Source organism: Mytilus trossulus, chromosome 1 (genome assembly GCF_036588685.1).
Source record: "Mytilus trossulus isolate FHL-02 chromosome 1, PNRI_Mtr1.1.1.hap1, whole genome shotgun sequence".
In the NCBI taxonomy this organism is placed as follows: domain Eukaryota; kingdom Metazoa; phylum Mollusca; class Bivalvia; order Mytilida; family Mytilidae; genus Mytilus; species Mytilus trossulus.
This window is the reverse complement of record NC_086373.1, coordinates 106510564-106528970: the sequence shown is the minus strand read 5'-3', so window position 1 is coordinate 106528970 and position 18407 is coordinate 106510564. Positions and strand designations below refer to the sequence as shown.

At 32.6% G+C, this 18407-nt stretch overlaps 2 protein-coding genes across 2 annotated transcripts; one reads left to right on the top strand and one right to left on the bottom strand.

The window, feature by feature from the left end:
• Positions 1 to 855: 855 nt before the first annotated feature.
• LOC134696070 (cytochrome c oxidase subunit 6C-like) lies at positions 856 to 5924 on the top strand. Its single transcript, XM_063557658.1, has 3 exons — positions 856 to 965; positions 4708 to 4865; positions 5762 to 5924. Exons 2-3 carry the CDS (start codon positions 4708 to 4710, stop codon positions 5856 to 5858), a joined length of 255 nt encoding a protein of 84 aa, XP_063413728.1. The 5' UTR covers positions 856 to 965; the 3' UTR covers positions 5859 to 5924.
• A 5745-nt stretch (positions 5925 to 11669) lies between these two features.
• Positions 11670 to 16736, bottom strand: LOC134696053 (uncharacterized). Its single transcript, XM_063557621.1, has 4 exons — positions 14550 to 16736; positions 13585 to 13766; positions 12332 to 12385; positions 11670 to 11961 (listed from the first exon to the last, which is right to left on the bottom strand). Exons 1-4 carry the CDS (start codon positions 16346 to 16348, stop codon positions 11906 to 11908), a joined length of 2091 nt encoding a protein of 696 aa, XP_063413691.1. The 5' UTR covers positions 16349 to 16736; the 3' UTR covers positions 11670 to 11905.
• Positions 16737 to 18407: the final 1671 nt, after the last annotated feature.

Sequence of the window (18407 nt, the reverse complement as noted above, 5' to 3'; positions counted from 1 at the left end):
GAGTGAAACATAAACATAAAGAACTAGCCAAGGAATTTGTTTTTGTCCCGGCCGATAAAGCTGCTAATAATATTATTATTGGTTATATTAGCAATTTCCGTTAGTTAGTCTTGTTTTGAGTGTTTCAGGTTTTCACATATTGATCCAAATAAAATTTTGAAATATATAATGTCTTGTTTCTTCGTGAAAATTATCAAATCAGAGACATATATACACATATGTATATATGTCTCTGATCAAATTCAGTCATTTATAACAATACAAACTTTGTTCTTCTTTTAAGTTCTAAAAATTCCTCAAATATCATATTCTCCAACATCGACACTTTTTGCAAATACTGTTTATACTGTTCAAATTTGTCACAAATTCCTCAATATAGTGAATATAGTTTATTCATATTTTAATATGGGGCCGGATCGACGTGGGCCGGATCGACTTTGGGCCGGATTAACTTGGGGCCGGATCTGTTTGGGGCCGGAACGACCGGATATCTCGTCGCTATACTTAATTGAAAGTGTTAGATGTATTGTTTGTAAAGATGAACACTTCAAGGAAAAATATTCTATGATTTTAATAGATATAGGAAGACTATTTTCTGTATTCTTTATTTTGCTCATTATATCACATTCTTTGTATTTGATCACCCCATTATTCAGTCTCTTTTCTGATGCCATGTTGGTTTTTTTGTCTGTTTTTTTCTACCCCCCCCCCCCCTTTTCTAATGTAAAAATCCTTCAGCCTAAAACTTGTGCACGGTCATCATCGGATCGACCTGAGACTTCTGACTATGACTCATGACATATGTTATCATAGTATCAGGACCCATTTTTATGCAATAGTCCGAGTTGTCTCTGGGACGAGTTGTCCTGCACCTAATTAATCAACACTTCACCGGAAAATAGTGAGTAGCTTCCCCTTAAAATTTTGGAAGGTCATTCAGCTACCAAATTTTTTCCATTGAAAAGGTATTTTATACTGGTTTCCCAACTAAATGCATTAAGTTGATACAAACATATCATACATTAGACGTTAAGTAGGAACTTTTAATATAAAAATAGGAATCTTGAGAGACGTCTTCTGGTTCAAAATATTTTGTGACATAATTTGTGGAAGCACTCATGTCCATGGCAGTACATGGCATGGAGCTTGTTTATGGTCATATGAAAACCATAAATTTGTCTCATCTTTTGAAATCCAATATAATTCTTAATATAAACACGTTTTGTATCAAATCTGTAGTGTTAAAAGCGTTAAATTTCTTCTCACTGGTAATACTGGGAAGGGCAGCCTTATTGCTAAAAGGCAGTGTCTGAGCGTACCCGCATGCGAAAAGAATAGTCAAATTGCCGTTCTAGGCTGCACATACCCACATCCGGTTTTCTAATAAAATGCCATCGGATCGGGAATAAAACGTGTAATATAACGTAAGGGTACCCAAATTGCACCGAGTACCCAAATTGCACCTATTTAGAAAAAAATAGCAACAAAAATCTTACAAGATTTCCTGGAGACTAAACAATTTGTATTTTTATGATTTGATACTATGCACGTCTCCCAACATAGGTAAACATATTCAAATATACACAAAACGTTCACAGTATTTATCAACAGATGGAATGTTTACTGAAAAAACAAAATGTACGAAAACGTCAACATGCCACGTCATCAAAACGTCATCTTTTTAAAATAGCAAATACAATATATTGCAACTATCCATTTCGTAAAATATGAAGAGTAAGCATGGACAAATATCCAATTGTTCAAAATATTTGAAGAAATTAAACAAAAGCCCGGTTATTAGACTTTTGACGATGTGAATCTAAGCATGGATGCAATTTGGGTACTCCTCATTACAGAATCATGGATAGTTTGGAGGTTGATTCAAACCCATTTTTCAATGACTCAATATGGATTAAAATCTAAATTGGTGTACCTATATAATCAAGAAGGATAGGGCTACAAAATAAACACAGTATGGACATTTTTTTCTTGATCATAAAAAAACGTAGGTGAAAAAACTGTCAAAATAGGTGCAATTTGGGTACCGTCACGTTATACAGAAATTGTCGATATATGGGGATTTCGTGTAGAACGAGTGAAGAGTATGAAAAATAATATTTTCAAATTGTATTTATTAAATAATGATACCTAATAAACATTGCAAAATTGAATGCACAATGATTGATAAATGAAACTAAAAGAAAAACATGATAGAAATTACAAAGTGTAATACTATTTATATAAAATTAAATAAACAGAAACTGAAATTTTAAAATATATAAAACTACTAAAATTAAAGCTTGTGTTTATAAAAATTAAAGAAGCAAATAATAATATCAATTTAAACCAATTATAAAAGATTCATGTAACTCATGAAACATACTCCCTTCAAAAGTTACACTTCTATGCAAACGGTATTGTTTTTTAACGTGACTATACGCCTAGCCAGTTTAATGGTCAACATATGACTGTAATTGTGCACAAAGTGAATGCACAACTTTCTGTTTCTGGAACAAGAGAATTGCACTATGATCTCTTTCGATTCTGAGGTTAGACATATCTTTAATATCATGAACGATTTACAATACAAAAACTAGGAAGTAATCAACATAAAAAAAAACACAAAAAAACTACAATGCCTTAAAATAAATACCATGTATATGGCCTTTTTCCTGTCGAATTTGTTTGGAATTTTTTCCCACCATGAATGCAGAAAAAATGTTCTATTGTGCTTTAAATCTTCTTTGATTTTTGTGCTCCCAGTCCTTCTTTTCTCTGCATCTGCTATAGAGTCAGAATTTCATTTAACAGGCTATTATTTAAACTTGGAATTATTATTAATTATGGAATTTTTATAATTTCTTGTGCTTGAAATTTCTAGTAAATTCCATGCTTATTCTGTACTTCAATGGTCTGTGCTGCGCACAACACTTTCTTTTACAAAGAAGATAGTTTATTTTCAATAGAATGTACTGTGCCGCGCACAACACTATCTATACAAAAAAAAATATATGGAAAGTGTATTGAACCGCTCAAAACATTATTATTCCAAATAAACATATTATTTATAAAAAATTTCCAGCAGAGAAAATTTTGCAAATTCCATAATTAAAAATAATTCCAAGTTTAAATAATAGCCTGTTATTTATACAATTGTATGAAATTTAACGCCTAATAGTTCTGTACAAATTTTTCTAATTCATGATAAGTCTGAAATGTCTTCCCCACAGTTATAATATCACTCTTTTCCATTTTAAGAATATTTACTATTAAACTGCTAAAAAAAACTGTTCACTTTCCTATATATATATGTGTATATTTACAAAAATTCTGAGTAGTTTCAATCAATTTATCCAATAATTGCAACAAATTCCATATATATTTCACGTTTCATTCCCGATCCGACAACATTTCATCTTTAAACTGGATGTGGGTACGCGCAGCCTAGAATGGCAATTTGACTACTGTAAACCAACTTATTTCGTGAGCGATTAATTTTCGCGACTTTCGCGAGTAGAAATATAACGCGAATTTAAATCGTCGCCATATTTTTAACTTGGATCTTTCCTTATCAAAATACATCAAGTAAATTAGAAAATCGCGAAATTAAATCGCTGTGAAGTGAACTAGCTGGGGATAAACGCGAAATAAAGTATCCGCGAAAATAAGTTGGTTTACAGTATTCCTAACACTGCCTTGCTAAAATGTAGTTGGAAATCTATGTCGATCAGTAAACCTGAACAGCTTGTAGTGTTGACGTCATAATAATTACGGCTCCATTGTGTTGACATATATATTTTTAATAATTTTGTTTTATGATGTCAAAATTTTGTGTAATCCTTTGTGATGTCCAGTAAATTATGCTGAATAAAATAGCAATAAGGACTTTGAGTTGTATAAAGGCCATGAATACACCATATTGCTATTTATCTACATGTACCATTACTGGACATTACAAAGGATCTTGTAAAAAAAAAAAATTGAGGCCACAATAAAAAATGTCTAAATGCCACAAAGGAAGAGTTATTATTGTATGAGGTCTATAGTTCCAGGGATCATGCTAGCAGGCAGCCTTGGCGATAAAGTCAAATTCACATCTGTCACTTTGCTTTGTCTGACTTAAAAGCGTAATCTAGTCTTCCCGTTGTTCACCATTCTCTCTTACAGTCGCTTTTTTCATTGGCCATTTTCAATTTTTACCCAGGCCATGAAACATATTATGTAATTGTCCTAATGATATCATTCATGTTGCAAAACTGGTCAACACAAGAAAAGATGGTTTCAAGATACTGCAATTTAGTGAAAGCCTTTGTGTTGTTGTCTTTCAATCTTGTATGCGATATACAACCCCCCCCCCCCCCTTTCCAGCCTACATACTGCTAGGTCTTTACTTTTGCTATCCAAACATACAACTACCAAAGATATAGTGTAGATGTTGAACTTGGTTCACTTTTACCTTTCTGTTTAAATTTTAATGGTAAAGGTACATGTAGCTAAAAACCTTTTTTTTATGAGAGTCATTAAATTAAGCACATGTATGACCTTTTCATTACTTATTGTCTTAATTTATTTTAAGGGAACATTATTTTAAAGGAGTGTAAACATACATGCAATTGTAAATTACATGTACATGAAGAACATATGCAGTTATGTGACAGTGTGCAATTATGCTTTTAACCATGTTAGATTTTGTTCTTTGTTTTACAGATGGCGACCAAACTTCCCAAACCAGTGATGAAAGGATTGTGGGTAAAATCTTATGCTTACCACATGAAAGTTGCAACTGTTCTTACTATTGCATCAGTTGGTTTATATAAAGCATGGGAAGAATATTTTTTCACTTCCAGATGGACAGCATTTGAGAAGTAAGTGTCAGAAATAGCATTCCAAAACTTTATTTAGTCATCAGTATACTGGTAGGTTTGTATTGAGAAAATACTGGAATTGAAAAGATTTGACCATATAGTAACATTTAGACTGGTAGTTAGTTCTTAGTATTAATGAGTGTGACAACTTCATCACTTTAAGAATCCTTAAACATTAGAAAAATCTTGGTTACCCTTAAATGACAGCATGTTTTCATGCATTTTGAATATTTCAACTAAATGTATACTGCTCAAAATTGTTCAGAATTAAATATCATTTTTTTAACCATCTTTAATTCATGTGCAATTTGATATTCTGGAAGATATAGTATTTACCTATATTCTTGCAATTACCTTTTTATTGTTCTGCAAGATTTTATATACATTTGTATTTTATATTGTAGGCAATGGCATACACAATTTCACTACTTTTATAGTGTACATCCTTATTTCCAATTAAAGAATGTTGCTCTAAAATAAAGAAAATTAATATAAAATATTAGTTTCTGGAGTCCGAAATATAACCCAACATAAAACTGCATTGTTTATTGTATTCAATAAAAAGGTTTCATATTGGGATTTATAAGAAGTGATATATAAGTACCTGCTGGTATATATATAGTACATGTATTAAGATAAAAAAGAAGATTTGGTATGATTGCCAATGAAAAAACTATCCACAAAAGACCAAAATGACACAGACATTTTACAACTATAGGTCACCATACAGCCTTCAACAATGAGCAAAGCCCATACCGCATAGTCAGCTATAAAAGGCCCAGATAAGACAAAGTAAAACAATTCAAACGAGAAAAATAACAGCCTTATTTATGTAAAAAAATCCAAAAAAAAAATCATTATAGGATATGTACTAACAATTTTTTTTTCTCTTATAGAACTTATGACATAGAGAAAGATTTCCAGAGGAAGATGAAAGCAGGAGTATTCCAGTGTATAGACAGTAATGGTGTGATAAGGAAGGATGATGATTGATATGTTATAATGTTTAGTGAAATTTACAATTTGTCTGTACAGAAGTGAAATAAAAACAAAATTCATCTTTTTAGTTTTAGTACAATATAGAAACCATGTCATCATGTATTGGAGGGAAATAACATGGGTGGGGTGAAATTGAGACAAACATATAATGAAGCAATAGTGAAAAGATCTGTCTAGGGAACAACACTAGAATGAATAGAGAAAGGCCATATATTGTAACCTTATATAGCCAACATGACAGTACATGGTTTTCTGATTATTGATGACTATAGGATTGCCTATAATGACAATAACCTAACAATACAAAAAAGAAAAGAAAGTCACTGATCAACAAGTGTCAAAATCATATTTCAAGCTCTAAAAATACAGACAAGTTGTGTAAAAAAAAATCAATAGTGACCACATGTATCTGCCCTCAGCTATCAATAGCCCAGTTCTAAATTGACAAAAGAAATTTAGAAACAATGAGGTTATAACCTGAAGTCTTCACAAAGCAATGTTGGGCACCTATGATTTGATGGAATAGGTAGTTAGCATTCCACGGTTAATACACACAAACTCTCTTTTAAGCATATAATAAATCTTCACAGTAATGAGTATGTGGCTTTATGTTTCTTATAAGTGTTAAGAACCTTTCTTTTTATGGTACTTCATTAAGATGAAACGGGTATATAGGTTTTGCTCTTTGTCGAAGACCATATATTGACCAATAGTTTCTAATTATGTCTTTGGTCTCTTATGGAAAGCTGTCTCATTGGCAATCATACCACATCATCTTATTTGTATTCTAGTACAATATAAACATGACTATCAATAAGACTACAATGTATAAAACATTACTTAGGTTAAAATGAAGCCAATTTATTGTTGGAAAAAGTACATTTTATGAACAAAGAGAGATAACTCTTTATTGTTATGATAAGGTTGCTACTGTTGTTTATAGGCATGATTATGTTTTAAATCTTAGTGTAAAAACAAATTATAAAAATGTACAAAAAAAATGAGTTTAAGGTGTGTTGTGCTAGATACATAGTAATGAGCTTGATTTTGTCCAATCACAGAAACAACAACCTACTACACTATTATTCACACTGTCCCAATTCATATTTTCTTTATTGTGCACGATTCTGCGACTCATTTCACAAAATATATTAAAGAAAATATACTTGCATGTTGTGAACAATTCAGTATGAATTAAGGAGTTAAAGATACGACCTTGAGATTTGCTTTGTTTAGTTTAAAAATTGTGACTTTGTCATAGTTAAATGTAGTGGGCTTTTTTACTGGTCATCTGCCTCTCATAAATTAATGATATTTTCCAAAAAAATATATCATTATTATTGATGAAATCAATATTTCCTTAGGCACATATTCGAAAAGATCTTCAGAATACATAGGTCTGACACCTGCACATTTTGTATGCCTCCCCTAAAAATTGTTGGGAGTATAGTATTCACCTTGTCTGTCTGATAACTTCCTTCATGAGTTAAGTATCAATTGCACAATTGGAATAAGATTTTACACAAAAAAACCTTAAATTTAAGATATCGAGAATGGAGAGAAGCTTATTGATTTTGAGAACATAGATCATGGTCACTTATGAAAATCATAAATTTTGATAAAATTATTCATTTCGTACTCGAGCCAAAAAGTGTATTCTCATCATGGAAATTTAGAAATACCATTCACTGGTATATCGGTGCTATTGGTTCCTGATGTATAGATATACCTTTTCTTAACCAGAGAGCATTTCAATATAGGTTTTGAAGGCCTACTGAAGAAATGATGTTGAACCGCTGCTTAATTTCCGTTTCGCTATGTCTATCTTACTCATATAGTTCTCCGTTAAATGTAAACATTTAATCAATACAACCAGAGACATATAATGCATTATCACTTTAGAAATAAGGAGTATACTTACTTCAAGAAAATCAAATGTCGTTAAACTCTTAACATTTATAATAGACATAAATATTATTTTGCCTAATCATGAGTTTACCTTTTCTCGTAAGTAACATGTCGTTGTTTTCTTTTTTATTTTGATTTCTTCAGAGACAAAGATTATATGTCTCTGATTACTAGTACATCAATTTATTCGGTAGCCTTTAATCACTACAGCTTATTCATGGAAACAAATCAGTTCGATGTATATGTTCAACATAGGTCGTTGAAATCAAGTCGAAGAATATGTTCAACATAGGTCGTTGAAATCAAGTCGAAGAATATGTTCAACATTGGTCGTTGAAATCAAGCCAGTCGAAGAATATGTTCAACATAGGTCATCAAAATCAATTCGAAGTATATGTTCATTATAGGTCAATGATTAATAGTTATCATTATTAAGAGTTGCACAATTCTTTCAATCAAATTTATAATAACTTTGTAAAATTTGGAAGACAAACAAGTTTTTGTCGCAGAGTAATATTCAAGATATCTGTATCTAAATAGAAACCTATGCTTTTTATACGACCGCAAAATTTGAAAAAAATTTCGTCGTATATTGCTATCACGTTGGCGTCGTCGTCTGCGTCGTCGTCGTCGTCGTCCGAATACTTTTAGTTTTCGCACTCTAACTTTAGTAAAAGTGAATAGAAATCTATGAAATTTAAACACAAGGTTAATGATCACAAAAGGAAGGTTGGTATTGATTTTAGGAGTTTTGGTTCCAACATTTTAGGAATTAGGGGCCAAAAAGGGCCCAAAAAAGCATTTTCTTGGTTTTCGCTCTATAACTTTAGTTTATGTTAATAGAAATCTATGAAATTTTGACACAAGGTTTATGACCACAAAAGAAAGGTTGGGATTGATTTTGGGAGTTTTGGTTTCAACAGTTTAATAATTAGGGGCCAAAAAAGGGCCCAAATAAGCATTATTCTTCGTTTTCGCACGATAACTTTAGTTTAAGTAAATAGAAATCAATGCAATTTAAACACAATGTTTATGACCACAAAAGGAAGGTTGGTATTGATTTTGGGAGTTTAAGTCCCAACAGTTTAGGAATTAGGGGCCAAAAAAGGACCCAAATAAGCATTTTTCTTGGTTTTCGCACCATAACGTTAGTATAAGTAAATAGAAATCTATGAAATTTAAACACAAGGTTTATGAACATAAAAGGAAGGTTGGTATTGATTTTGGGAGTTTTGGTCCCAACAGTTTAGGAAAAAGGGGCCCAAAGGGTCCAAAATTAGACTTTGTTTGATTTCATTAAAATTGAATAATCGGGGTTCTTTGATATGCCAAATCTAACTGTATATGTAGATTCTTAACTTTTGGTCCCGTTTTCTTATTGGTCTACATTAAGGTCCAAAGGGTCCAAAATTAAACTTAGTTTGATTTTGACAAAAAATGAATTGGTTGGGTTCTTTGATATGCTGAATCTAAAAATGTACTTAGATTCTTGATTATTGGCCCAGTTTTCAAGTTGGTCCAAATCGGGGTCCAAAATTAAACTTTGTTTGATTTCATCAAAAGTTGAAACATGTACTTAGATTTTTGATTATGGGCCCAGTTTTCAAGTTGGTCCAAATCAGGATCTAAAATTATTATATTAAGTATTGTGCAATAGCAAGTCTTCAATTGCAAAGTATTGCACAATGGCAAGAAATATCTAATTGCACAATATTGTGAAATAGCAATTTTTTTTTAATTTTAATTATAGTTATCTTTCTTTGTTCAGAATAGTTAGCAAGGAATTTCTAATTGCAAAATATTGTGCAATAGCAAGAATTTTTTTTAATTGGAGTTATCTTTCTTTGTCCAGAATCAACTTAAATCTTTGTTATATAAAATTTACAATGTATGTTCACTTTTTACTACCAACTGATAAATTAAAATAATCTTTACCATTCAGTGATAACAAACAGTTTTTTTACATCTTAATATTTTATGATGTATTTAAATGAGTAGTTATTGTTGCAAACTCCATTAGAAATTTTAATTGAGATTAGTTTTGGAATAAGGGAAAGGGGGATGTGATTAGAAAAATTGGGTTCAATTTTTCTCATTTGAAATTTCATAAATAAAAAGAAAATTCTTCAAACATTTTTTGGAGAGGATTAATATTCAACAGCATAGTGAATTGCTCTAAGAGAAAACAAAAATTTTAAGTTCATTAGAACACATTCATTCTGTGTCAGAAACCTATGTTGTGTCAACTATTTAATCACAATCCAAATTTAGAGCTGAATCCAGCTTGAATGTTGTGTCCATACTTGCCCCAACCGTTCAGGGTTCAACCTCTGCGGTCGTATAAAGCTACGCCCTGCGGAGCATCTGGTTGCAGCATGATATACGTTTCTAGTATTAATATTCGTTGTTTGTCTCACATGAAACAAACGTCGCTATATGCGAGAAAGTCTGAGACGCAGGGATTACAATACGCCGTATATTAGCTGTATATTTAAAATAGAAGACCTGGTTGTTTCATAGCTTGTATGCCTTATATTATACGTAGTTTCAGTCTGTCATATGTCCAATGTATTTGACCTGTTTATCAAGGTTCAGCGACTACATGAACATAATTTTTTTTTGGTGAAATTCTCGCTCATTATAATTTGTCTGAACAAAACCAAACATAAAAAACCTAACAAACTCACAAAGTACAGATCTAAGAGAGCTCACAGTTACCGAAAGCTAGTCGAAAGCTAATCGGACAACTAACGTATACAAAAATCATGTGTCTTAGAAATCAAGAATAGATTTCTTTAATGACTGTTGTATGTTTAAATATTCCAAATATGAAAACTTTAAAACTTTCCTGATTACCAGTAAACTCGCTTGAAAATATACAATATTTTGTAAAGGTTCAACTACAGTTTTGTGTAAAAAGAAACTTCTTTAACTGATCATTAAAGATTCCATCGTCCTGCCACTGGACGTGCCACAACAAGCAATCAACTGAAGACTTTACAGTTACTGTCGATATAGAGAACAGCAGTAAAGGAACTGTTCTATAAATAAATATTTATTTTCTCCGTCTATAAATCCTCGGTATCTCCCATTTACATTTACCCTCAATAGAAATAAGGAGATGTGATATCATAGGATTGTCATTAAACAAGTATCCACTAGAAACCTAACTATACGTAGATGTTAGCATCTGTTATTCACTAAACGGTCTTTCACAAAGAGCAAAGCCCGAGCATGCCGCATATGGTTTGACATGGCAGATTATAGAAAGTGACTTAAACTCCTTTTCCAATCAGACAAAAAGAAGACAATAGTGCTGAGAGGTCAAGTATTGTAAATAATACACATGTTATAAAATGTGAGGACCATTTATTTGCAACTAAATAACACAAACAAACATAAGTTAGATAATATCTTTTGTATATATAACATGAGGGCAAAGAATTATAATACTATTTAATGATACAATTTAGACTAGATTAGTACTGGCATGCTTGCAGCGGAGACCACTATCGAAACCATGAAGTGATATCATACTAGTAGTAAAGCAATTAAAAAACATTTCATAACTTGAAAAATGTATTAACAGGTTTTCTTGGTATCTATCAACTCATTAACAACTAACAGAAAAGGGTTTTGATAAGAAACGAGAAAAAATTCACGATACATATCTTTCGATGTATGGTATGTTTGCTTTGGCATAGAAGATTTAACTTAAAGCATTCAAATCTTTGGTCCGATTTGCATATTTTGTATAAGTTGTATCTGTATTAAATACTCTTGTTTTTATTTGTAATATAATTTAAATATAATGTCCGATTTATACGCCTAATTAATAATTTTAGTCTAAATATTTCCTTTTTTTTTTTACTCTTTGTATAACACACACATTTTCCCTGTATAGTGTTAATATATAACATATATTAAAATAGCTCCAATACAATGTGGTCCGATTGATTTGTCTTGTTCCTTAGGTATATATTTAACAAATAGATTTGGTTTCAAGTCTTTTATGACGAGCTGGTATCTAAAGGTCCTTAGGTATATATTTTAAAACAATTATATATGTGTGAAGTCTATTATGACGAGCTGGTATCTGAATGGAATGTCAGTGCACGATCGTTGCAGTAATGTCACCTCTTCCCTCTCTTGGACAGTCTCCGTAGAAGTTTTCTACCAACGGATTGTTCTGTAAAACAATTCAAATAAATTATTTCAGCAATTGATTTCTGAATAGCAAACAAATTGATCGCATAATAAAGTACTATTTGTCAGTTATTATACATCTTTTTATTCGTGTTACATAGAACTTGTCGGTACCCATTATATTGCAATCATCATTTCCGTCTCCCTATGTTAGTCTAACACATCTTGTCCCCCTTTTCTCAGACGCAGAGTGTATTCATATTGGTTCATCACAATGATGGGTTGTAACATGTTGACACCCAGGTTTATGTGAGGTTCGTAACGCTAAATCTTAATATTTCGATTTAATGCTGTGATGAATATTGTTTGTCTTGTTATTGTCTGTTGGTACTTTGTGTGTATTATATACTTACTATTTTTCTCTGGACGTCGAATAGCACCTGAGTAATCTTCATAGATATTGTCATCTGAAAAAAATAATTAGAATGATTTAATTTGACAGTCGAAAATTATTCTGCATTACACATTTTAGAGAAGAAACAAAATTCAAGTTGGTCTTCACAATATGACATGTTCCAACAGTGTGATATTAACACTGTGCCAAAAGACAGTAGCTTTCAAGAATTAATTTATTACTGGCATATGAAATAAAATTGTATCGGATGATTTTCGTCTTTCAAGAGTGTTTTTTTTCAATTTTGGTCTTCGTTATTTAATCATTTATTTACTACATTGACAGAAACAGCGTTATATTGAGTTTTTTAGATGTTTTCAGGAGTGTGGTGTAATATGTGTTTAGATGTGTTAGATGTGTCCAGGAGAAGTGGAAGTGTCAGGTGTGTTCCTGGAGAAGTAGAAGTGTCAGGTGTGTTATCAGGAGAAGTGTTAGATGTGTTCAGGAGAAGTGTTAGATGTGTTCAGGAGAAGTGTTGGATGTTCAGGAGAAGTGTTGGATGTGTTCAGGAGAAGTGTTGGATGTGTTCAGGAGAAGTGTTGGATGTGTTCAGAAGTATTAGAAGTGTTCTAGAGAAGTTTTAGATGGGATCATGAGTGATGTAAGATGTGTTCAGGAAAGGTGTATGATGTAATAAAGAGTGGTGTAAAATGTGTTCAGGAAAGGTGTTAGACGTGTTTAGGAGTGATGTTTGATGTGTTTAGGCGTGATCAAGGACGTATATTAGATGTTAGTTATACGTCCTTGGAGTGATGTAAAAGATGTGTTCAGGAGAAGTGTGAGGTGTGATTCGGAGTGATGTTAAAGATGTGTTCAGGAGAAGTGATAGATGTGTTGAAGAGTGGTGCAAAATGTGTTCAGAAGTGTAAAATGTGTTCAGGAGAAGTGTGAGATATGTTCTGGAGAAGTGTTTGACGGTTCAGGAGTGGTTTTAAATGTGTTCTTGAGAGGGTTAGATGTATTCATGAGTGTTAGATGTGTTCTGGAGAAGTGTTAGATGTGTTCAGAAGAAGTGTTAGGTGTGTTCAGAAGTACAAGATGTGTTCAGGATGAGTGTTAAGTGTTTAAGAAGTGTAGTTAGATGATTTCATGAGAAGTTTTAGATGTGTTAAGGAGAAGTGTTAGATGTGTTAAGGAGAAGTTTTAGATGAGTCTCAAATTACTATTTCTAGATAGAGTTTATGACATGCATGTGACTTTATATGAACAAACCGTTGTATCTGGGGTCACTTTCATATAAATTGTTAGATACTCCAGGAATATTTGTTTCGCTTTGGAAAGAGTAGTTTCGTCTAAGGTCAGGTGTTTTCTCCTCGTCTGGTACATTAATTTGACTTGTTGACCTTGTCATCTTCAGTGATAATTTAGATAAACGTCGAACGCCATCCCTCATCCTATAAATAAATAACAGTAGACGATGTTATATCAGTTATTCGTTTAGAGTGTTGTTCAAACGAACGAAATGAAGAGTTATTTCCATTTGATTTTAAAAAGTAAAATCCCCAAAAATACCGAACTCCGAGAAAAATTCAAAACGAGCAAACGGCAAATTTGTTAATGATAAGTTGTACTGTCCTTAGAAAAGAAATTCGAATACTCGAAAAAAGACGTTATTATCCTAAGACAGACAAGTGTATAAAAATGTACAAGAGTCATATATATATATATATATAAGATAGAAATTCACATCTAAGTGTACTCTATAACACTACACAGCACAAATAAGACTACATCACACTTATGACAGTAGTGTGGAATAAAAATGACAATCGGACTTTTTCGAGACTTTTTTCACTTCTAATTCATGAATAACACGTAAAAGGGTTTATCAGTGGTTCAATGTAAATAATGTCAATTATAAGTTCAAGTGCAAATATGAAAGACAATTTAAACTCGGGATACCATTTATTCGGTTGCTTTTAATGAAGCGAAGACCATATTTCTTTCAGTCTTTTCTTTTTGATGTTGGATATTTATTTATTTTGCTTAAGTATATTTCGTTTTCGGCTATCTCTTCGGTCTATAGGGTCACCAATCTTGGCCAATAACTTTTCTTTTGCTGTCGATATTAAGTGTTGATAGTACATTGATAGTACACTATACCTTTGTATGCATAAATATATATAGTAAATATACTATTAAACAAATATATTGTTACACATGACAAAAGAATTTACCTGTCGACAAAATTAGTATTTCCTGAGGCAGTATCAACTTGTTCATCTTTGCATTCATAATCTTCGTAAGCTTGATCATTATATTTTATTAAATTGTTGTATATTTCAAGTGATATTTTCTCTGGTCCCGTTGACAGCCATTTCTTCCGTCTTGGCAGTATGAAGTAACTAGGTGGGAAATGCAATCGTTCTCTGAGATGTAATGTCAAGTCATGACGTAAAGGCACCATTAAACAAAGGTCAATTTTGGCATCGAGACATGAGTGTTTTGTATCAGAATTGCGAGGTATAGGCGAAATGAGTACAAGAGGGTCAGAAACGTAATGCTCGAAACGGATACTTTGATTAAATGGCACAAAGCTATCACTATCTAATGAATAAGCGTCCATAGGCACTTCAACGCGATACTGTAAAATGTTCGACACATCAAAACCGTCGTCTTCTGCAATTTCTAGCAACGTCACTTCAAGATCTGCAGGTAGTTTAATTATTGCACGACCACCAGTGTCATCTAATATGTCCCACTGAACAACTTGACATTCACCATATACTTTTTTGCCATATCTTATTTTCACGTTTTGTATGTTAAAATTTGTGCATTTAAGAATGTCGCCGCATTTTAAACAGAAAGGTTCTGGAACATCGCATGCTATTGATTCTGTTACTTTGAGTTTGATCTTTTCTCGTGTGTCTAAAACTGCTTGAACGGAATTAAAACGTCTGCTACATTTGTCGAATTTACCCTGAACATCACTTCCTAAACTAAATATATCACATTTGGTACTTGCAAGAATTCTATCAACATCTTTATCAAAACGATGAATAATTACTTCAGTTCCAGGAGAAAGATGATCTTCGAAACGAGTTATTTTATTGCCGTAATTAGAGATTCTTGCAATAACAGGAAGGTCTAACTCGAAATTGTCTATGAATTCATTCAGAGGCATGTCTCTGGTTGATGGTAGAAAGTCGTCTAGCTGATCCATCACTTCTATTTCGTCTTCGAGTGATATTTTCCACTTTATATCGTGATTATCTTGTGGTGAAACAATAACAAAGAAGTTAGGTTTGCGCATAGTAATCAGACCTTTATAAGTCAGAGGTAGTCCTGTTAGCTTGGTTAAAATTTCTCCGTTATTGCCTACATTTGTATAGAATGAACTTTCATCGTTATCAACAGCTATTAACTGAATATTTTCCTCTGAAAATTTTAATTTCCTTTCCGTATCCCCGAAGGCCACAATTTCCTGGAGATTATAAGACTTGGGATCGTCCAGTACAGTGAAATCCCCTCTACAATTACCGGGTAAGGTCAAAATATGTCCAGATTCGTCCTCACATTCTAAACACAGTTTCCTGTCCTTTGGATTCTGAGCTCTCCGAATGAATCTAAACCGTTCACCTTTCCTGAATATTTGAGGAAGATAGGGATCCTCTCGTCCATAGTTGGCTTGAAATCTTGTCGGCCAGGCCTCTAATAGTTCACCTACTGTAGTGTAAATCCTTTGAAAAGCTTCTTCTGATCTGTGTACGATATTGAATTTAATGTGACTGTCTGGAGGGACCTTTACCTCACGTCGTATACCTGTGTCTGTGTCAAAAAATGACAAACATATCCACTCAACCGCTAAGGTATGTAGGTATAAAGAGTCACCCACTCGGAGTGCGGTAGTATGGGCATTACTGTACAATCCACGTCCCCCTAGAACTTTGAATGTTTTAGGTGGTGTGAAACATTCCGTGAAATCCTTCAGCGTAAAAACTGTGCTGTTTTTAGTCCTTTCATTATTATCCGCCATGTTTTGTTTTTATTACCTGGCCGATAACAATATTTAAGTTTTTCAGATATCACATTTATCAAGGTAAACGTCGCCCGTTATTATAGTACGGTTATCTCCCATGTCAGCTTAATGTGACTTGTTCTGTGATGATGATGGAATCTCAGAATCTCAGAAACTGATATATGAAAAGAAAATGCGTTAAAAGCATGAATTCAAACAGAGATGTTCTGATCATTTCGACGTTTGTATTAATGAACTGATCACTTTCAGATGTTAGTTAGTATTTTGATAATTTTTGTCTCCTTGACAACAGGTGTTTGTAATATGCGAATTATGATTCTGAGATTTGTAAGACATGAAGCAATTATTATAACATCGGTTAAACACGCTGTAGAAGTGAGAATATTAGCTGTGTACATCTATCATATGGCAACATTTCAAATCTATTTTGACATAATGAATTGCCATGGGTCATGAATGTTACATGAATGACCATCGGTTAAATATGTCACATACAATTATCATTAAACAGATCATTTAAATTACTGTAATGACCAGAATTAAAAGATTGAAACATTTTTAAAAGTTTCTCTTATGAAGTTTCGAGAAAATATTATTAATCGAACCCTATTTAAATATATTAAGTATAGGGATAACCTAATACTAGGTATCTAATTAGACTAAGTGTTCTTTTTCGTCTGTGAATACGTAACCAGTTTTGTGACCTGGGTAGCAACAGTTGTGTTAGTCTTTAGGTTTGCACACTAAATCTTTTATAAATTATACAAAACATACGTCAAGTTGTGAATAAATCTTAAAAGGAAAAAACATAAAGACACAGACAAAACCAACCATAAGGTACCTAATGATATCATATTGTGTAAAGGCTAGGCAGTGTTTTCTCTGCATTTTTAGCATATGCTCGATGTTTTATAAGCTCAATACCATGAGTATTTATTCATGTTTCACGAAAGATGCATGCAATGCTGTGTTGACGAATATGTGAATGAAATAAATCAATTGATGAGTTTGTCTACCTTGTTAATCGTGAGTTGCCAAGTGCACTACCTATCAATTATGCTGATTCAGTGACTACATTATGTTCTTTTTATCATTTAGATTGATACAAATGTGTGTTGCAAAGTACTAATTGCAAATCACAGAGAACGATTCTTTAATGTCAGGAAAATGAAAGTTGGTACTATACTAATGTCAATTGAAATGTACCTCGACCGAGAAAGATTCTCCGGCTATACATCACCTGTCATACCATAAAACCATTTCTGCATTTAATTTATTCGATAACATAAATGGTACCAATGGTACTGCACCAGATGCGCATTTCGACAACCAATGTCTCGTCAGTGATGCTCAAGGCCAAAATATGTTAAAATTAAGTATACAATTAAAGAGATGAACCACTTCAAACCAAAAAAAAGACAAAAAGCATAGTCAAAATCGGGCAAGGAAATAGAGCGTTGCATAAAGCTAGGTTCACACTGCCGATCAGGTCAACTCGATCAAGCCCGATCAAGACAAATTACTATTACCCTTATTGCTGAATTGTATATGTATGCGACAGTCCTCGCATGTTTGGCATTATCGACATCTAGCAAAGATTTTATCCCAAAATAATTTATGGAATATATAATTCTTCAAACCTGCAGTATTATTCGAGCTTTTTCATCGTATTGAAAGGTTCACCGAAAAAAAAACCACAATGTATAGCACGTTTCCCTTCGTGTTGGTGTTGTTTAGTACAGGTACGCAGTTTGTGTCATGATGCCTTATAAAGTTAATTTGACAGTTAAGCTTTATGGTGTTTAGACGAAATCACTGCTAATGTTCGTTGCATGCACTACTTTAATTCTTCGCTTTAGGTCTGTGTATTCACCAAAACTATCATATGCATACATAAGATCCTAATCAAACCTGTTCGATGGCAACACTTTATGTGTTCTGTGATCGTCTAAATGTCTGCATAGCTTTTGCATGTTTGAATTAGATTATCGGACTAATTGTGATGTAATTCTAGTCTGATTTTTTCTATTTTATTTCCCTGCGTATGTTGTACGAA